This window comes from Lynx rufus, unplaced genomic scaffold (assembly GCF_022079265.1).
Source record: "Lynx rufus isolate CCGP_SWC_20201006 ecotype Redwood Valley unplaced genomic scaffold, mLynRuf1.p SCAF_4, whole genome shotgun sequence".
In the NCBI taxonomy this organism is placed as follows: Eukaryota; Metazoa; Chordata; class Mammalia; order Carnivora; family Felidae; genus Lynx; species Lynx rufus.
The window spans coordinates 133,774,398-133,796,897 of NW_025814856.1; the positions used below are offsets into that span (position 1 = coordinate 133,774,398).

The following is a 22,500-nucleotide window of genomic DNA, read 5'->3' on the forward strand; positions in this document are numbered from 1 at the left end:
GAGCCCCTCATCGGGCTCTGTGCTGACAGCTCAGAGCCTGGAGCCTGCTTTGGATTCTGTGGCTCTCTCTCTGTCTGCCCCTTCCCCATTCATATTCTGTCTCTCTCTGTCTCTCAAAATTAAATAAACATTGAGAAAAAAATTAAATAAATAAAAATACAATAAAATGCAAAGGTAGAATACTTACTTAAATTTGCCTGTACACCAGGAGTCACTGTTGCAACAAGCTATAGGGTCGGATAATTTTCTGTACATATTATATAATACATTTATCTACTTTTAATAAAGTTTGTGTTCTTTAATTTTTTTAATTTTTTTAATGTTTATTTATTTATTTTAAGAGAGAAAGATAGAGAATGAGCAGGGGAGTGGCAGAGAGAGAGGCAGGGAGAATCCCAAGCAGGCTCTGCACTGTCAGCATGGAGCCTGAGGGGGGCTCAAACCCACGAACTGTGAGATCATGACCTGAGCCAAGAATAAGAGTCAGATGCTTAACCAACTGAACCACCCAGGTACTCCAAAGTTTGTGTGTGTGTGTGTGTGTGTGTGTGTGTTTTAAAGAGTCCTACAGTTTGTATAAGCTGAAATCTAACTCTAACTTGCAGTATATTATGACAGTCCTCCATTCATAAAATTTTCTCAAAAAGTGCATTTGGTATCAGTCACATATGAAGTACTTTTCATTATAGATATAGAGATAATTTTTAAGTTTATTTTTTTTGAGAGAGAGAGAGAGAGGAAGAGAGGAGAGAGAGAATCCCAAGTAGCATCCATGCTGTCAGTGTGGAGACTGATGTAGGGCTTGATTCACATGAATTGTGAGATCACAACCTGAGCTGAAATCAAGAGTAGGTCATTCAACTGACTGAGCCACCCAGGGGCCCCAGATGTAGAGATAATTAAGTGAAAGCTCTCCATATGCTAAAAAGTGATACAGGGCTTCAATGAGAGAAGTGTGGCAAGTTTTTATCACATGATTGAATTTATATGAGGTATATATCTATGTGTATGTATATCTATATGTATGTATTTGTCCATCTACATATACATAATATCTATCTACATATATGTGGTATCTGTCTATGTATGTGTAGTATCTGTCTGTCTTTTTGTCTATCTGGATTGGCAGCATTTTTAAAGCTTAACATTTCTGTCTTACCCTGACTTAATTTTGGTTTGATTCCTTGTTATTTAGAAATAGTAGGAGGTAAATAATTGGTGGAAGAAAAGTCATCTTTGTGGTAGGTTTTTTTTAAACTACTTACCTAACCATTATATTTGTTTATTGAGAAATAAACAGTTAAGTAAACTGGCCACTCAGGTTTTAAAAACTAAACACTTGGGCAACCCATTGGGTCAATTAATTTTATAGCACATATTTCAGAATGCCTTTTATTATGATAAATTCAAATGTAGTAACCTATAACATGTCAGTATGTTCTAAAATAATCCAGAAATACTCAGATAATCACTGAGTTTTTTCCCATCACAATGTGCTTCTTTTTTGTCATAAAACTAGATCTAATCAATCCATGTTTTGAGATATCAGCACGGAGTAGACAAGACAAAGTTATTTCTTAGTATTAAATATGAAGTGTTTGTGTTTGGGGGTGGGTACTTTATCCACCCCAGGTTTCTTTTATTTTTTCTCTCCTCACTTCTTTTTTATTATTGATTTCTCCTTTCCTTATAACATGAAGTGCCAGAAAAGTTTGAAGTATGTTAAAATGACTATTTAAAATAGTCTATTAATCTTTTTCTGTTTTCAAAGACACATTGTTGTCCCATGCATTTGTTCTAAAGCAGTATTTATGTAAATACATGTTTTTATTTACAGTAAAAGTAGATTGTTCTTTCTAGGAAAGAAAGTGATTGCCTTTTCAAAGGTTGCAAACTGGGCAGGTTGACAAGTTGTTTGATTCCATGCTGGTTAATACAAGCAACGCCCCCCAACAGCATGACTGTGGCCGGGCTGACCATCTACCACAGGCTTTCATACAAGGTTTTGTCCCGCTCATCCCTCCTGCCATTCTCTTTCCTTAGAACTTCCTCTCTAGCTCTTTCTCACTCTGTATCTTCCTTGCCCCCTCCCCCACTTTCTCCTGTTTCTTTCTCTTCCTCCTTATTTGCTTTTCCTTTTGACTCCATAATTCTCAGAACCTTGAAAAGAAAGACAATTTTAAGCAAAAATACTTTTTTTTAAAATTTTAATGAATCACCTTTGAATAATCTTTAGACTTCCAGAACCCCTAGTATAAGTTTAGCTAGCTCGAAATAAGAAAATGTTTAGAGAAGAATACTTGGCTTATGATTTTTTCTTTGAGAGGACCTGTCTGGGTTGCTATTTTGTGGAAACACATGTGTATATACATCCTATATTAGTTGAGACATATACTCATGAAGTAATATGTATTACTATACATATTTTTCTAATATTTATATATTTGATATACATATATCCATAAAATTTTGAAGATGGTGATTATGTTTTATGCATAAGTACATTCTACATACATTCTTTTTACTAGCTTTGATAACAGACATGTATATGCATATTTTTCAAATTGTTTAATCTTTATTATTTATCATAATCCTACCTTGAAACTATTGCCAAAGGCTTTACGTTGATAACGCTATGACGTCGGTGTGATGATCGATTAGGAAGTATTGAGAACCCTGACATTTAATTGTTTGTTTTTCACGATGCTAGTCAAAGCTCCAACATCTTAGCGTAATACGTGTGAGGTAAGTAAGGAATGTAAAGATAGCATCTGATGAAATCTGATGTCTCTGGGGGCCAGTGTCTACATGCTGTGGCACTTTAATAGTATTTTCAAAGAGTTAAGTAATATGCAGATATCATATCAAAACAGTGAGCCGTCATTTCTAAAGGATTTACTAGCGGTGACCTATAGCTGTGAAGTCGGTGAGCAGACATTTGGTTATGACCGCCCCTTCTCTTTCTGTCCCTGCCCAGGTGCCTGTGTCGGTGGCCATGATGACTCCCCAGGTGATCACCCCTCAGCAAATGCAGCAGATCCTTCAGCAGCAAGTCTTGTCTCCTCAGCAGCTCCAAGCCCTCCTCCAGCAGCAGCAGGCGGTCATGCTGCAGCAGGTAATGTGGGTTACCTGCTTTGGTGTCCTGGCATGTGGCGCACGTGTGCGCCTCTGACAACAGTGCCGTGGGCATGTTTGCCGGTCACTCTCCGCTTGAAGGGACAGCTGATCAGCATGCAAGAACATACATGCCGCATTGTGACTGCAGAACTACATCAAAAAATTTAGATCCCTCGGTCTTTTTAAATTCATCAAAGTCTACAGTAAGAGCAGAGAGAGGCGTAACTTCAACATGGAATAAATTAATAGTTTAGTATTCATATGCTTAGGAGCATTTGATTTGTACACTTGCCAGTTAAGAGTGCAAAGGGACTTCTAGATAATTCTTGCCTTGAGAACTCTTTAACACTTCAGCACTCCTTTATGTTCGTGGAAGTATGAGATTTAAACTGGCCATTTGGTTGCGATAGGGAAGGTAACATCCTACGTTTTCCTTCCCAAAATATACTTGGTGTTTAGGCATAGAGAATATCTACTTATAAAAACAAAGTTAAGCAGCCAAGTTACTAACCCATGACAGTTATCTTTTTTTTAGTGACAAGACTAGCATTTCCAATACAAACCTTATTGGGCCTCGAGTGTGTATAAAGTGGACTTTATGTTGTAGACTTACTTAACCTAGAGAAAATAATGTGCTTTACCCAGATTCTTACTGATTTAATCGCTTTGCTGTCTTCTATGGCTGATGGCCACAGGCCAGTTGCTTCTACTTCTAACATTCTTCTGTACGTCTGATGGATTAAAATATTTTCCCCGATAGGAATTGAACAACCTGATTCTAGGTAGCCATATATTTGGTTCTTATAAATGGTAGAGTATATAACCTATTTGAATATCCCATTGGGACTTCCGATGTAATCAGTTAGGGTATTCATTTGGTTCTGGCCCATTAGAATATAGGTTTCCTATGCCTTCCTGTTTAGGATTTTTTTGGATTCTGGATTGGAAAATTTCAGAGCTGCCTTGGAAAAAACAAATGTATGTAGATGTGTCTCCTTGCATCCACTGCGTATTTTTTGTTGTTCTTGGGAGGTGAACCTTAATGGATACTCTACCATATGCCAGTCTAGAAGAGTTTAGGAGATTTATAATACATGAAACTTTTGCCTTTATTTATTAAAGTCAAAATGGTTTATTCAGCAACAACTACAAGAGTTTTACAAGAAACAGCAAGAGCAGTTACATCTTCAGCTTTTGCAGCAGCAGCAACAGCAGCAGCAGCAGCAGCAGCAGCAGCAACAGCAGCAGCAGCAGCAGCAGCAACAGCAGCAGCAGCAGCAGCCGCCCCCGCCGCCGCCTCATCCTGGCAAGCAGGCGAAAGAGGTAGGAGCCACCTGCCGTCGGGTTACCGGCAGGGCGCAGCGGTGCCAGGTGGGGACTGGGTGCGCCTCGAGGCCAGGGCGGCCTGAGATCTTCCTAGCGCAAGGCTCTCCTGTCAAAGATGCATTATGATACATTTTTACCCAGCTTAATAACAGTGACAGTAGAACTCTCCTGCTCTCCTTTTTTGTAGCATGGGACTTGAGAGTTACAATCCAATGCTGCTGTCTGTCGTCTAATGTTCACTAATGAATCACAGTGTACAAAGAGCAAGCTCTGTGGTGGACAAAGTACTGATTATCTTGTATTCACCGAGAATCTAAGTTGGTGAGGGAACCTTATTTTTCTCAGTGGTGCAGCTCAGAGAACATGCATGCAAATGTAGCCCGTGGTTGCGCGGTGGGGTGGGGGGCTAGGGGAGAGACCGGTGGAACACAGATTTCAAAGTCACGGGCCCCTGATTAATGAACTGCTACTGTAGGTTTGGAGTGGCGAGTAGAAAGTTACAGTTTGATATGCTCATAAATCAAACTGACAAGCTGGCTTCTCAGGCCGAGCTTGCACTTGTCAGCAAACTGCATCAAATATAAACATAATACAAACAAAACATGTTGAAGTAGTTAAATTGATCAGCAGGTATCAGAGCCGTTGTCTTCAAGCTGCCCATTATGCAAACGTACAGGAAACAGTTTTGACCTCCTGAGGCTTTGTTTCTGTTTGGATTTGTGAATAGAATTTCAGACAGCCATCAACTACAGAATAGAAATTGCTCCCTTATTTCTCCGGAGGCTCTGGGCAATCCACATGACTTGCTCCATTATGCAGTCTGTTTTCCAGTGAGCGCATCAGAAGTTTCTCTTTTCCCCAAACTAAAAAGGAAAGGTCTTCCCCAGCAGCTTGTCTGTCTCTGCAGTTGTGACTGCCTCGTCATACCCTCCCGAGTCCAGAGAACTCTGGTTTGTCTTGTAATGCCTCACGAAATTGGAAGTTATACTTTTCCTTATAATAAGGGCACTTTTTTTTTGCCCTGCACATAATTCTGCCTTTAATGTATTCCAACAAGAGAAGAGAGGAAGAGAGAGAGCTAACAGGCCTGTCCTATGAAGGCTACATCCAGTTTACTAATAGATCACCAGAGACCACATTCATGGGCCTCTGCAGATCAAACTTACTCAATTGGAAAAAAAAAAAAAAAAAAAAGAGAAGAGTGTTGTTGAAGTTGACTGTCACTATAAAGTGTTATTTTTTTAGTATAGATAAACTTATTATCATCATCTGCAATAAGCCAATTTTTTTTAAAAAAGTCTGACACTTTGTTGTAGCATACTTTTTCTAAAGCTCGTTCCATACTCTTTCATGCAAGTTCCTTGGTTCTCTGCTGCTGTGTAATATTTGAAAGAAAGGCAACCGAAAATCTAGAACTTGCTCACATTCTGCTTTCGAACGTTGACCATGGGATGCCCATTCAGAAACTCACCGGGGCAGTGAAAGGAGCGTGTGCATTTCTCTGTATGAGAGCTGTGTGCAGACCATGTGTTCCCTGCTGTTTACGGGGCCGGCTTTTCTGCACCAGCAGCAGCAGCAGCAGCAGCAGTTGGCAGCCCAGCAGCTTGTCTTCCAGCAGCAGCTTCTCCAGATGCAACAACTCCAGCAGCAGCAGCACCTGCTCAGCCTTCAGCGTCAGGGCCTCATCTCCATCCCACCTGGCCAGGCGGCACTTCCTGTCCAGTCGCTGCCTCAAGGTACACACAAAGTGTGCACACTTCACTCCTCGTGTGGCACTTTCTACCATTTCATGCCCTGTCTGCCTTATCCCTCGAGAAGTTTTGTTTTTATGACCTTCAGGTTTATTGTGAAAACACGATCGTTACCATGGCTGCGTGGCCCATTTTCTTGAGGCTCAGAGATTTTACTACACACTGAGTTCAGGTGTGTAGTGAAACTGCTTCCAAGTGTTTTGTTAGATATTAAGTGCGTCCTTATTAGTCTTAGAGCAGAAAATAATTTATAAGGGCAACACAGTTTAGGCGCTATCGAATGTACACCGAAGACCTACCTGCAGGGAATTGGATCAGTGGGAAGGCTAACAACATTCCATTTAACAAAGGTGAGCTGATAGGAGTTTGGGTAGAAAACTGATTTAAAAAAAAAAAAAAAAAGATAGAGGGTGCCTGTCTGGCTCGGCAAGTTGAAGACCAGGCTCTTGATTTTGGCTCAGGTCATGATCCCAGAGTTGTGGGATCAAGCCCTGTGTTGAGCTACATGCTAAGTGTGGAGCCCGCTTGGGATTCTCTCTCTTTCCCTCTCTCCCTCTCCCCTCCCTGCGCACTCTTCTCTCTCTAAAATAAAAATAAATCAATAAAAATATAGAAGTTCCTAAAAGTTCCTAATCTTCATGCTAACACTCTTAAGTATAAAAAGGAGCCTTTATGTATTCCTATAGAGAATATTCCATTCCAAGCTACGCTTTGTAGAATCCCATCTAAATCGTGGGACCATATTGACCTTATTTTCTCTAAAGTAATATTGCCTGTGCATATATTGTAAATTACAGCTTCAAAAAGCTGCCAATTGTATTCTTATTCATTTTTCTTCCATTTTATTTTATTTTATTTTATTTTATTTTATTTTATTTTATTTTATTTTATTTTATTTTATTTTATTTAGAAACAGAGAGAGACAGAGCACAAGCAGGGGAGGGGCAGAGAGAGACGGAGACACAGAATCCAAAGCAGGCTCCAGGCTCCGAGCTGTCAGCACAGAGCCAGAAGTGGGGCTCGAACCCATGAATGCCAGATCGTGACCTGAGCCAAAGTCAGATGCTCAACCGACTGAGCCACTCAGGCACCCCTTATTTTTCGGATAAGAAAACTTTGCATGTACTGTGATAATACAATAAGATAGTACCATAATACAACACTATAAATCATACAATTGTATATATTCATCATTTGACTCAACTTTTGGGAAACGGAAAGCATTCTTAGTTTAAAACAATGATTGTAAACAAAATGACTCCTTGTGTGCTAAAATTACTGGTACAGGCAAAAGTCATGTATCATTAAACTTCATAAAAGCATATTCTAATTTGCATTTGGATTTTGTTGGAACAAACTTTAATCCAAATGGACTAATTATATTTGTTACAAAGGGGCTCACGTTGTAGTATTTTATGTTCATCTTTCTGACTCAATAGGATATTCTGAATAAAATCAAGAACAATTAAATAGAAAAAAATAAAATTAGGCAAATAAAAAACTATCTTTAAAACACACATAATCTTGTTTCTGGCACATGAAACTTAAAATATTGCAGGGGCACCTGGGTGGCTCAGTCTGTTGAACGTCCGACTCTTGATTTTGACTCAGGTCATGATCATAGTTCGTGAGTTTGAGCCCCACATCAGGCTCTGCACTGGAGTCTACTTGGGATTCTCTCTCTCACCTCCTCTATGCCCTTCCCCACCTCTCATTCTCTCTCTCTCTCTCTCTCTCTCTCAATCTTTCTCCTTGTCAAAATAAATAAACTTTAAAAGTAAAATAAAAAATGTAAAATAAAATAAAATATTACAGTAAATGTTCACTTTTTTTTTATCAAATTACTATCACAATGGCATGTTTTCCCTAGAATTCCCTCTTTCCCTTGATTTCAGATCTTCTGATTCACCTGATTGAATCACTCCTAGGAAATCAAAAAAGATAAAGATTAAATAGTGGAAGAAAAACAAGGCCATAAACCCACTTTTCTAGACCATTCCAAAGAGAATTGAAATAAACCATGGTGTCACCATAGCAATGACTCTTCTATTCACTAACTATGTTCTTTGAAAAAATAAATATAATTTGAGGACCAATGAAGAAATAAGTTTTAAAAAAAAGAAAGGTATGTACAAATTAATTCAATATAAACATGGATTTCTTTGGTAGAAACTACACTAAAACCGAAGCAATAAATTTATACCATTTTTTTTCAGTAAAATTTACATAAAATCTGTGTTTAAGATCTAATGATGTAAGATTCTCCTCAATAGAGAGAAGCGAGGTCTACCATGATTTTGAGTAAAACCATTGAAATAAACATTTCAAGAAAGTTTAAAATAGATGCTAACAGAGGGGTGCCTGGGTGGCTCAGTCAGTTAAGCCTCTGACTTCAGCTCGGGTCATGGGCTGTGAGTTAGGGCCCTGCGTCGGGCTCTATGCTGACAGCTCCGAGCCTGGAGCCTGCTTCGGATTCTGTGTCTCCTCTCTCTCTATCCCTCCCTTGCTCACACTCAGTCTCAGAAGTCCACAGAAGTAAAATATAGTCTATGTGCGATATATTTGTTAAACTACATTCTTCCAAGGCAAACATACAAATATCTTGCTGAAAAAAGAAATTTATTATGATACAACGATTTTAATGATTTTCAAATGAAAATTTAATTTCTGAGCTTTTTTAAAATAGAATTTTTTTTCCTTTTCTTCTATTTGTACTCTCCATTAAATATATGAGAGATTACACACACGAGATAGAGAACATTGAGGAAAATGAAATAAATCTGCAAGCACATCTGGGTTTGAGCAGAATATTTATATTTTAAACAAAATACATGCAAGTCATATTGTGTTTTTCACCGCTTAGATGACTAAGTGTGAAAAGTGCCACTGCAGAGACTCATCAGCCAAACACAGACAGAATGTGTCAGATAAACCAGCCACAGCAGAGGAATAGAACTTCATGGGGTGGTGCTGGAATCCCAAAACTGAATGGGAGAAAGAAAAGAAGTCATTGTTAGACAATGGAAGCCTTGAATTATTTCTGCCTTAACCCTTGGTTATTTCAGATAAAAATATTTTAAATATTTTCATTGTCAATTTCCCAGTTCACTTTGCACCACGTTTTTGGTTGGCTGATGAATTGGCCATGAATGATAACCACAGGAACACCAAGTAGGATTTATTTATACACAATGATGATCTTTAAAAATATGCCATATTTGAAGTATTTACCCCCATGATTTAACACAGCTTCCTCAGGCTACTTTTTAAAGTTCCAACTTCTTCAACCATATATAAAATAAGTGTATGAGAATGAGACAGAAGTAACAAAATTATAATAATTTTGATAGGAGTGGGAGATGCATCAACATTTTTCTCTATGTTACAAAATGACATAATATATCACTTTAAATTATTTAAATATTAAGTATTTAAAGTCACCATGAATATTACTATATTGTTGGATTTTGATGTAAATTAGGCAATTAAGTTATCATCTCTAAAAGCATATATGGGGACACCTGGGTGGCTCAGTTGGTTAAGCATCCGACTTTGGCTCATATCATGATCTCACAGTTCATGGGTTCGAGCCCCACATTGGGCTCTGCACTGACAGCTGGGAGGCTGGAGCCTGCTTCAGATACTGTCTCCCTCTCTCTCTCTGTTCTGCCCCTGTTCTCTCTCTCTCAAAAATAAATAAATAAACATTTAAAAATAAATAAATAAAAATCATACATAGAGTGACTGTAGGTATACAGAAGTCAAATAAAAAAAGGATGGATCTGTAAATCAATATCAAATAAAATACTGATTATGAAGCCATTTACTCCATAGATAGTACAGTTTGTATGTCAGCTGGTAATTATTTAGTGACACATTTTCATGACCCAGTACCATTGTCTCCAGGTTAGAAGATAGGAAATTATTGTGCGTGCACTTCTCATGTTTTTGGCATGAGATAGAAGTCAGTGTATTCCAATACACAATATATTCACAGACTTACTATGACTGTGGAGACTAAAATATATGTGGCAAAAACTTTATTTCATTCCAACTTTCTACATGTTTTTAAATTTATAAAAGCTATTTAAAATATAACACTTTTGTTACCAATCTGAAAGACCAAACAGAAAATGCTAGAATATCTAGCCAGCACTATTTTGAACTAACACCTTCTAGAACTAGATGAGTTTGGAATGAAAGAACTGTTGAATAATAAAGTGAAATCTTTCTAAGTAAAGTATAAGAATGTCCTTTATGCTGAGTTAGGAATGTGCTGAAGTTTGTCATTAGGATGAGTATTCAGTCAAAATCAGGTATTTGGCTTTGACTCATTCTCTGATTATGGAAATCTAAATAGTCAAAGCTCAGTCGGTTGAGCATCCTACTCTTTATCCTGCTCCTTTTGGCTCAGGTCATGATTCCAGGGTGGGGGATCAAGCCCCACATTGGGCTGCATGCTCAACATGGAGCCTGCTTAAGATTCTCTCTCTCTCTGTCTCTCTCTCTCTCTCTCTCTGTCTCTCTCTCGCACCCTCTCCTCCACTCGCTGTCTTTCTAAAATAAATAAGTAGCCAAATGCATACTTCAGCATCACTTCTGGCATCTTGATTTTTTTGCCTAACCTGTAATCATGTGCTTGCATAGATCACCTTTGTATCTAATCAGGGTAACAGCACCGCAATATGGACAAGGCATGTGGCGCAGAATTATTGTTACCATCTTAGTATTTCCTTTTAAATACCAGTCAGTCTTTAATTTGTAACTCGGAGGGGAAACTCCTTTGGGGTTTTATATGCTAAAGTTCCATCAGTAAACTGAAGTTTAGATGTACATTTATGATTGCAGGAATAAAACTTTGCAAAGTTAACTATGAATGCTGTTAATTTTATGTATAAAAAGTAACTCACAACAAGTTAAATACATAGAGAAATATTAGGCGTGTTAATTTTTGAGGAAATGAAAGTAATGATATATTAAATTATATCATAATTCTAATTGTCACAGAATTGTTTCATATACCAGCATGCATACATTAAAATGAATTTATTTCCATTTAGGCCATAAGTCTTTTTAAAGTTCTTTTTGTCAGCTCTTTGTATCTTGAAGGAAGACTCAAAAGCAGAATGTCAACTTTGACCCATTAAAGTTCCATGGTGAGGAAAACTGAGAAATTACTGGTTTGTAAAATAAATCACAAGCTTAAAAACTGCCTCCTCTAAAAATTTTAATAGTGAAATCATAGTATGATTGTATATATAAATGTAAATATAAATAATATGTAAATATAAATATGTGTGTGTATATATATATATATATATATGCACCCTGTATTCTGGTATCCCAGAAGTTCCTTCTTTGTGGTGATATTTGCCTTTGGTCTCAGTTTTAGCCAAATAGCTATTTTGCTCCTTGTAATTCAGCTTTTGGGCAAAATATGTATTCAGTACACTTCTCATTAAACATACATTTTAAAGATGGGCACTATACCTACAGGTTAAAGTAGGCCTCCAGTCAAATATAAATCCATAATATGTTAGGTCTGGCAAATTATAAATGAACACAGGTCTCTGAAGGATAGCCCAGAAACCAGAATGATGGTTGCCTGTGGAGAGAACTAGGAACCGTGAAGTCAGGTCTGGTTCGGGAAATTCGATTTTGCAATGTATAACATTCTCTATGATTCTGTTATTTTGGCCATGTGCATATACTACTTCTTTTAATGTAAAATTTAAGATGAAAGTGAAAATTACATGATAATAGTTCAAGAATTCAAATTACTAAATATCAAATTGGTTCAATAAAATATGTGAATGATACAAATACTTCTACAAAATTTGCTTTTATTGCTTTTACTTATAAGTAACTCTAGAAAATAAGCAGAGTACTATTAAATAAGTTAATTTAAAAAAATCACAGTAGACTTACTTTACATCATAATGTATAAAATTATTTAATATTAAAAATTAATTACTAGACATAAAAAATGAAAAGACATTATTTTTGTGTGAAAAAGCTGCTAATGTAATTTTTACCAATAAGTAAAATATTGGAATTTTTAAATCTTGTGTGCTCCAAGACTGTATAATCTAGATATGAATTACCAAATTTTAATTAATTCTTAGCACAGCGGTTTTCACCCAATAGATACTCCACAAACTATGAATCTAGGATTAAGGAATATTATTTAATTGCTTTACCTGTGGTATTACATGCAATTTGATTAGGAATTCATCCACTTATTCATTCAATTCCTAGAAAAACAAACCTTTTAATGCTTATTTGTAGTACTGGCAGTGAACGAGAGCCAGTCCAAGCCATCATCCATCATCATTTCTTGATTTTTTTGTGGTCATGGAATTTTTAAATTGCATAATCATACAACTTTTTGGTGCTAGTATTGTTATGTATGTATCCTTGAAATAAGTTACTAAGAAAACTGAATACTCTTTACTTGGGATTTTAAATTGACTATTATTCTGTGATGGTCTAGTCCACTGATTACCAGATTATGCACTGCTACTGTTCTGGTCATTGAACAACTCTTGTAAGTAATACACATTGAGCTTTCACTCACTGTAAGCACTCCTAGAGGCACTGGGGACAAAGCAGTCAAGAGGACAGGCAAAAATCCCTGCCATCACAGAACGTAGATTTCAAATTAAGTAAAATGTATACTGCTAAGTGCTATGGGAATTTTTTTTTCTTTTTTTAAGTCAGGATAGGAAAAAATAAAGAAACCTTAGAAACGGTAGGGGTTGAACTTGTAGACAGGGTGGCCAGGGAAGGAGTCCTGAAAAAGGTTTATGTGAGCAATGACCTACAAAGGTGAGGAGCTTTGCCGTGCATTAGCTCTAGAGCTAGTTACTCAACTTTCCTGTTCCTCAGTGTCCTCATCTCTAAAATAGGGAGAATAATAGTAGCTCAGGGTATTAGATTAGACCTGAAGCATGCAGAAAAGTGACTGGCATATCAGAAGTACCATGTAAATTTCTAACAAAACAGAGACAAAGGAACCTACTGGAGCAGTGAGTTGGGTTCCAAGGGGCTGCATAAATAGAAGCTTAGTTTTGAACTAAGCTAATTTTGGAAAAAGTCTTAAGTTTATAAACAGGCAGCCTGCAGTTCATGGGAGGGCTGGAGAGCACCTGATGAATCCTAAGCCCACACCCGTTATTTAAAACTGAAATAAATTAATGCAATTGTAAAAAGAGTTTGTTGTGTTTTTTTTTTCTTTTTATCCTCAAATGGATTTGTAAAACAAAGAGTTAAAGAAGAGACTCAAGGGTTTCTTTTGTTTCTAGACATCATGGAACTGATGTATATGTTAACATTAATCATGAGCCTCCAAGATAGAGACCAGAGATCTCTTAGATCTCTGATTAGAAGTGTTCAGATGACTACTGTCCCATAGAACACAGTTTAGGAAGTATTGAATGTGTTACATTACTGCCTGAAAATAAGTTAATTTTCGCAAACCTCAAAACTTCAAAACTCACGAAACTTTCAAAATTGTACAAAACGGATTGGCTGGTTGTTTCATATTCATCGTTTTGTATCCATGGAAAAGAGCTAAGTAAATTGTAGGTGTGAAAACTCTGTTCATGAGCAATATGACAGTTTGCTTTTAAAATTTTTCCTCCAAAATTGTCTGCACGTTGGAATCATTGGTGGAGCTTCAGAAACAGACTGATACCTGTGTCCTACCTCCAGAAATTGTGATTTAATTGGTTTGGGCTGTGGTCAGGGCATTGGAAATTTTAAAATGTCCCCAAGTGAGTCTAATATGCAGACACTTTGGGGAACCACTTCTACTAACAGGAGTCTCTTTTTGACATCATCTATTCTCTGCCCCTTATCTGTAATATTTAAAAACCACTTCCTTCCTCGTTTAATTAAGAATCATTATTTGGATAGCGAATAGGTTATTTATTCATCAAACATCTATGTGCTTAGTATTTGTTGCCATATCATTGTGATATCATGCTGATACCACTAATTTTCCATACAAATGAATAGTATAATAGAAGTCTGCTTTTTAAAAGGTAAGTGGATACTTAGGTTAACTAAATTATTAATAAAATTCAAAAACTGAATTATTAATAACATCTCTAACTGATATAGTCTCTAAAAACATCTAAGAGTCTTTAGCCAAGGTATAAAATTTTATCAGCCACTCGATCTTTAGAATCAACTAGTTTATAATTCTTTAGATATTGGCCTTACAGGATAGCAAGTACTCATAAATAGTATGCCCCACAAGAGCCACAGAACTTCCATGTGAAAACCAAAATGCCTACAAAAACTCTATGAATCTGTTATAATCAACTAAATCAACTACTATTCATTGAACACATACCAGGCACTCTTCTAGGCACTGGAGATAGATAAGTAAAATAAGAAATCCCTACTCTTACCATTTTAAGTTTAAATTGCAGAAGAGGGAGACTGATGATAACGAGTAAAACAGATAAATATTATAGTTTCAGAGACTGACAATGCTCTTAGGAAAAAGAAAGCAGAGTGAGGTGACAGAGAATGTTAGAAGGCAAGGTGGGGAGGGGCAGTAGTTGAAAGCATGGTCTAAGACCTCTCAGAGGAGGTGAGCCTTGAATCATCTGAGTGAAGTGAGGAAGTCATGAGGAGATCTGTAACCAAAATCGCCTGTGCTGTGGGAACAGCCAGAGCAAAAGCTGGAAAGGGAGCAAATATTTACTGCCTTTAAGATGCAGAAGAAAGTATAACAGAGCGAAATGTACAGAGTGAGCAATAGATGAGGTCAGAGAGGCAGGCAAGACCCAGATAATAAATGCCAGCACCTCACAGGCCATAGTAGGGTTTTTTGTTGTTATGTGTTCCCTTTCTTTTCTTGTGTTTTTTTCTAAGTGTTCTGGAAAGCCATTGGAGGCTTTGTCTGGAAAATGCCATTGCCCAATTTACATTTAAAGAGATAGATTTTGGCTGATATATGACGAGAAGTAAATTATAGCAAGGCAAGGGGAAAGCAGGAAGACAGGAAAGGGTAACTGCACACCAGGCAAGAGTGGACGGTGGGGCAGAGAGGCAGAGTGAGGTGGTGAGGGCTCGCATGCAGAAGATGTGTAAAAGCTGTGATGTAAAGGGATTGGTTAATGGAGTTTTGCTGTTAGGACACCTAATTCATACAGACAGGTAATCAAAAAGTTACAGTCAGGTAAGTTTCAGAATCCTGGGTTAAAGCAATAATTAATGATGTTTATATAGAAATTATGTCCCATATAACCAGAGTAATACCTTAGTTTATTAAGCCATCCTCTTTTATGTAGAAAAAAATAGTTTTAAATAACTGGAAACCTGAGTTATCCAGTCTTTTCTTCAGTCTTAGGCTGTTTTAAAATCTTCAGGAGCCAGAATCACCAAAATGATAGTTTTCAGTAAAACTATCTATAAGAAATTGTGATAGGCATAGCAATTTAAGGTTACCACTGTGATGAATAATTTGACCAGAAGTTATGTTTGGAGCAGTGAGAATTCTTCTGTCACTTTGGGCTACTTACTACTATGTCTAGATTGATGGTTTTCCTAGTTGCAGGGGGAGGGGTGAGCAGGCTGACTCTGCTTGACATCATGTTCTGTTATCTTCCCCTAGTTTCCCCTGCCTGTTCGATCCTGCTCCCCTCCCCCACACCTCTTGATTGATCGGCATCACTGTAGCATCTGATGTAGATGTGTGCTGGGTTGTGGGAGTCGGGGTATTGGATTAGTACTTCCATCCTTGTGTTAGATGTTGCAGATGCACGTAACATATGCAGAACCTAGATTTTGGAGCAGCAGTGCATTAAGTTTGAATTCTGTCCACTAGTTGTGAGCATAGTGATTTGGTAACATATTTCATCTTTTTAAACCTCCATGCCATGCCCTCATCTGTCAAGTAGAATGATTCCTAGCTTCAAGTGAAGTTAATTGAGATTATGAATGTAAAGCATCAGACTACAGCAGATGGTCAATAAGTGATAGCAACCATAGTTACAACTGCCTTTCCCCCTGTATATCTTTATTCAATAGTTTTCATATTTTTAATGTAATATTGTAAGAAAAAAGGCATTCAAATAAAACTGCCTGGATTTAAATCAAAGCTTTACCACATAGAAGCTTTGTGACCTTGGATACATTTTTGAACCTCTCCCTCACTTTGCTTTGTTATCCATGAACTGATTGAAATACAGTTATGAACTCATTGGATTTAGTGAAGATTAAGGAGCATAAGGTATGGAAAGAATCCGTGAAGGCATAGTACTTGGCATATATAAGAACTGTTATATATTTGACTTATAATAAGTAAACAGTAATCTCTCAATTCCTTATTTCGGAATTAGAGTTAAAAGCTAAAATGCCTTGATTTTCTGTTTTCATTCTTCATGTATCTGGTAAATTTCCATGATCTGAAACAGGGCATTGTTTAAAATGGGTATTCATTTATTCTATCGTCCATAAAATGAAGTTTTCATATTATCTGTTTAATTGATCCATGGAGGTAAGAACATTGGCTTATTTAGGACCTCCAAATGAAACTCAATTATTTTGTTTGTCTGTCTGAGAAAGAGCAAAGTAACTTTGTCAAAGTTAATTGTCAAATGTATTCTTTTTCTGAGTTGGATGTTTACTGTTCTTCCCTGACATTTTTTTTTCCCTGACAAATTTTTTGTTTACCCTCCTTACTTCTTTTTTTCTTTTCATTTCTTTTGATATATCTCATTTCAAAATCTGTTTCTTTTTCATTTCCTTACTGATAAAAACTTAACACTAGCAATAAGTAAAAGCTTCTGTTAAATAGTTTAACTTTCAAGTAGAACTTGCTGGCTTTTTCCATTAATCCTTGATAGTTTCAATACTATTATTCCCAGTACTATTCCCAAAATGGTAGTCCTTAACAAATAACTGATTATTCATGAGAAAGGCTATGGTGCTGATGGTGTAAAGTGAATTATTATTGTATATTAATTATGCTGGTAACATCACTTTTGTTGTTGGCATTAATCCAGTAATAACACTAAGCTCATTATATGAACTTTACCTTGTTATATTAGTGGGGCTTTCTTTCGTTTTGTAGCTGGCTTAAGTCCTGCTGAGATTCAGCAGTTATGGAAAGAAGTGACTGGAGTTCACAGTATGGAAGACAATGGCATTAAACATGGAGGGCTAGACCTCACTACTAACAATTCCTCCTCGACTACCTCCTCCACCACTTCCAAAGCGTCACCACCAATAACCCATCATTCCATAGTGAATGGACAGTCTTCAGTTCTAAGTGCAAGGCGGGACAGGTAAATCTCATGAGATTTGTTCTATATTTATCTGTCGCCAACCTCTCCTTCCACCATTCATAAAACTGAGGATTATGATCTGTACTTAACAGGGGAAAAATGTGTAAAACAAATTAAATAAAAACCTTTAGGTTATTTACCTTATATATTATTTTCATTACAGAAAGTAGCTCAAATACCAGGGATTTGATGGATTTGGTGGGGAATTGGCCTGAAGAAAGTTATTTTTTAATAAGTGCATATGGAATTACTGTATCGACATATTTTTATGGCTAATCTGTTTTGATGAGCCGGATTGCTGAAATGAGAACATTTTACCATTTTTAAACTTAAGAACCCCTTTCAAATAGCTAAAGATGCATACATATCCCCCTTAGTAAATGTTTAAAAACACGTACTTAATATATGTTTAAGAACATGTCCATAGATATCAGAGAATCCATATACATGAGGGTACAATTACAGGCATAATAAACCAGAAGACAGAATATCTGGTATACCTTTTTTTTATTATTATTATTATTGGAGCATGAGGGAAGTTGCAATTACATAAAAAAATAAACTTATGATGCTAACTCTGAGTAAATTTGACTCAAAATTCATAGGGAAAAATTACTTGATTTCAGTTACCAACATTGAATACATTATGTTAGATAATTTTCAACCTCTTGTTTTATTTTAGTTGTGTAAAAACTGCCTTTATAAAAGGAGAACCCAGGTGCTCTTGTCCATTTACTGCCCCTGTTTCAAGCATGTAGCTCTATCTAATCAAGTCCTTTAAAGCAATTTATGTAAAATATGTAAGCTAGAATATTGCTTAACATAAAAACTATATTTTTAAAGGATGAAACATAAATGTAGGGTTTCTTAACAGAGTGACTCAGGCTCCTATGGTATTTTGCTCTAAACTTCACATTGGAGTGTAGTGGGTTGATAGTATTCTCTTATGTAATATGAATGTCTGCCTAGCTGTAACAAATTCTTTCTCACAAAGAATTTTTTTTTAAGAAACCTATATTTAATTACAGTACACTTTAAAATAGAATGCTGTAGTTTGGTGGTGTTTCTGGTCTTCATTTGAGTATCATGAAAAATTTTTCTTGTTAGTTTTCATCGTTAAAAAACGGTATGCTTCTGAATGCTTTCATGCTATTGTTTTAATTGAGATAATTCGATGGTTATATACTGCAGAAGTTGGTTGATTTTTCTAGGCTCTCTCCATCTGATATAATACTCACTTATCAAAAGTCTTTGGTAATTATAGAAGGATATAGCTAATGAATACTGTTCCAAAGTAGATTTTTTAAAATCAGCAGTAACTAGTGGAAATATATATGGCTCAAACATAAATATTAAACAATTTAAATGATCCTAAAGGTCCATATCTTCTTTAAAAAGCGCATTTCAAAAATCTTATGGTGGATGTCCTATTACCTTCTTAAAAACACAGGTTTATTTCACTTGACCACATGTGAATATATATATTTTTTATTTAGAGGTAAATGTTACATTAAGGTCATATGGCAAGATTAGCATATGATATTATACAGTCCTCTTAGTTTTTCGTCCTTTATTAACAGTCATCTTTGGCTCTATTTCTCCTCTAATTGGAACATCATCTAGCCTTGGCAGTTGAACTATTCAATAGAACGATTAAATTTTTCTGACTGCTCTGAGCTGAATTGACCTGTTTTGACCTGTTTGTCACTGATCGTAACCTGACAGGCGCTAGCAGCCTGCAACGATTATGGCTTTTTGAGATGACTCTGACGCCGTGTTCTTTTGCTACAGCTCGTCACACGAGGAGACTGGGGCTTCTCACACTCTGTACGGCCATGGAGTTTGCAAATGGCCAGGCTGTGAAAGCATTTGTGAAGATTTTGGACAGTTTTTAAAGTAGGTTTCATACCTTTTTTAGGGAAGGGGGTGGGTTCTGGGGGAGTTTCAAGCGCACTGTTGAAAATAAACAAGAGAAAGCTGAAAGGGGGAAGTAAAGGTCCATCATAAGCCCCCTCTGAGTTTTCTGTGTGTTCCAACAAGTGCATGACCGAAGTCAGGCTACGAAGGCGACTGTCCGTCTTTACCTTTCCATCAAAATATTTTACAAGTCATTCGATAGGGGTTTTTTAAAGAATGAAAAATACTACCCTACTGTAATAGTGCCATTAATAGTTGGGAAACGTGTGCAGGATTCACTTAAATATCAAGTTTTTAATAAAAATTTTAAGTAAAATTACATGAGGCGTCATGTAATATATCCACATTTCAACCCAATATTTTACAGGGTTATTTTTTTTAATCTCAAACTTGATATTACTTCCTTTAAATAATGATATTTAACATATTTATTGAACAATAAGAATGAAAATATGAAATTTAATAGGAACCAAAGTTTTCAGAAATAATTGTATTTCATCTACCTTTGTTACTTGTTGCCCTCAGGATCAGAGTGAAACACCCATGGCTGTATGGTTGTATGATAAATTCTATGGCTTCTCTAGCTTAAAATCAAAACTTTGTGTGTCCTTAATTTCTTCATACGGTGATAATTTTGTTTAATTTTAAGAGGTTCCTTTTCAAATAAGAATATGCATCTTTTATGAAACATTTTCCGCGCACAATTCTGCCATACAAGAGATCTAAACAGAGAGCTACAGATAGGTTTATGGAGATGAGTAACTTCACAGGCTCAGACTCTTATGTTGTCATGGAGCAGCTAACAGGGTGAATGAACTGTTTCATGCTTCATCAACAATTAAGTTAATTAGCTCATTTGAAATTGCACTGCTTTGTTGCCAGGATGTTGGCAGAAACATCAAAAAGATGTGTTTACAAATGGTAGACTACAGGGTATAGAGTAAAAGCACCTTAACAACAAGGCACAAGTACTTGGCATCATAATAACTTCATAACAGAATTACAGTAAGACTTCCACAAGGATTTTCTTTTAAACTTTTTCTCATTTCTGACCAACTAAAAGAAAATTTGCTTCCTGTATTGCTATGGCTTTTGGAAAAGGCCTTAAATAAATTTTTCAGGACTATTATACCAAAACAGTAGTGAGCTACCATTTTATTGGACGTGAAACTGATCCAGCTAATTTCATATTTCTTCATTTGAATACATTCATCCTTATCAATGTGTCGTGTTATTCCTTATCATTAAGATCATTAAGAGGACTGTTGCTACTATTTCGTAAATGTGGTCATTTAAGAAATAGAACTAGCCCAGTCACCGTGTTATTCCTCCAAGTTGTTCTTTCTGACAAAATTAAGAATTTTTGAGAAAATGTACATATCTTCCCTTCAGTGTGATTTCCTTTATAGCACATGGAAAGGAACATTTTTATTCATCTCAAATATTTATCTAAATGTTTATTACTAACAAGCAGAGGAACATGAACCCTCATTTTAGCTTCCTGGTTCTTTTTTCACATTCATGCCAGTATTTTTTAAAAACTAAAGATATTACAGAGGTGCAGGGGTGGGGGGAGAAATTACAATTAAAAAAGCATTTCCTTTCAATTAAATATCAACTTTGGTTCCAAAGGCTGACCATTTTTCCAAACCATTAACTTTATAGAGATGACAGAACAAATGACAGTAGATTGTAAGGTCTTTCTTTTAGTCCATTTTTGTTATGATCTGCTTTAGATTCTCTTACTCAAAGATAAATTCTGTCAATAGATGTAATACCAGTATACTGAAAAAAAATTATTACATACATTTCCATACTGGTACTGTCTTTTTATTAAAGTGTATGGGAAATGTAAAAAGAAATAATATATTTTATGAAATTAATTAAGTTCAGTTATTCAGAAAACAGTGTAGTGTCTGTGTGGAAAGTGAAATGAAGACATCACCACTAATACAGATTTTCTTGGAAAGGATATTTTGCTTTTCTTTTGTCATTATGGGGGAGAGTTGAGGTTTAGAGGAATGTCAGACAAGCCAAAAAACTGTGAAAGGTTTTCAGTTCTCAGTTTCCGTGTTTGCTACTCTCCCAGAAATTTTATATCCAGTGTTTATTATGAAAGTTTTTGGAGAAAATATTGTGGCATTTTTATTTCTGAAATGCACTAAAAATAAATGTATAGCTTGAGCTTTACTTTGGCATCAGACAACTTATCCATTGGTTTGAAATAAAAGGAATCCATTTGTTATTACTATTTAGCCTACATATGTTAAATAATAAAGGATAGTAGAAAATACACTAAGAGTCCCAAATTCTTTCTCACATTATATCCCAAACAGACTAGTAGAATCCTTCTACTTTTGCCCAGTACCAAATGAAAAGCTAATAGAGGACAGTTGCTTATGTACATATATATTGTTAGTCTGATGTGCATTCTTTAATATTCAAGGAAGTTTTTCTTTTCTGTTGAATTAAGACTGAGTTCGAAACTGTTATTTGTAGCAACAAAGATAAAGGCAAGAAAACCAAAATACAAAGAAGAAAGCCCAGGCTAAAAAGGTGATTAGGAACATTTCTGAATTTTACTGTAAAGTAGGTGTTGACAGAAGCTAACCATTTTTTCTGACCACTAATTGAAGATCTCACTAGATCACTAAAAGCATTTCATACTACTCCTTCATTACTGTCTTATAAATGTCAAAGTGTAATAACATCTGACAAAACTTTAGCGTAGTTTGACTGCAAAATTAATTATCATTCCATTGGACCTAAGTCAGCTTGAATGTAAGTGGATTGACTTTTAGAGCTTAAACCAAAAGGTTTACAAGATAGCTTTCCAGTTAGCAGACTAGTGTTCTTGAGTCTGCATGCACAGGTGCCAGCAAATAAAACATGATCTGAGATTCAGAGGTAGAAATATTCTCTGTGAGGAAAGGCAGAATGAGTAGTGTCCACAAAAATATCAATCTATTCAAGAGCCATTAGTTGATGAAGATAAGTGTATTAGGTTTATTACAAAAACCTTTTTTTTTAAGCTTGGCAGTGTATATAGAGCCTAGAAAAGGTAGTGGATACGGGATAGTTGATTT

The 22,500-nt window shown here is 36.1% G+C and overlaps 1 protein-coding gene across 7 annotated transcripts in view; it reads left to right on the plus strand.

The window, feature by feature from the left end:
- The window catches only part of FOXP2 (forkhead box P2), a 260,784-nt gene that overhangs the window by 193,392 nt on the left and 44,892 nt on the right, over positions 1-22,500 (plus strand). For 2 of the 7 annotated variants that reach the window (XM_047095807.1, XM_047095808.1), the window contains exons 4-9: positions 2,978-3,115; positions 4,258-4,323; positions 4,417-4,440; positions 6,023-6,192; positions 17,294-17,497; positions 19,289-19,393. In XM_047095807.1, coding sequence (XP_046951763.1) covers positions 2,978-3,115; positions 4,258-4,323; positions 4,417-4,440; positions 6,023-6,192; positions 17,294-17,497; positions 19,289-19,393 — 707 coding nt within the window. Of the gene's footprint in view, positions 1-2,977; positions 3,121-4,040; positions 4,096-4,257; positions 4,447-4,479; positions 4,489-6,010; positions 6,193-17,283; positions 17,498-19,288; positions 19,394-22,500 lie in introns of all 7 variants that reach the window. The other 5 variants (XM_047095803.1, XM_047095805.1, XM_047095804.1 and 2 more) reach the window with 4 other exon arrangements.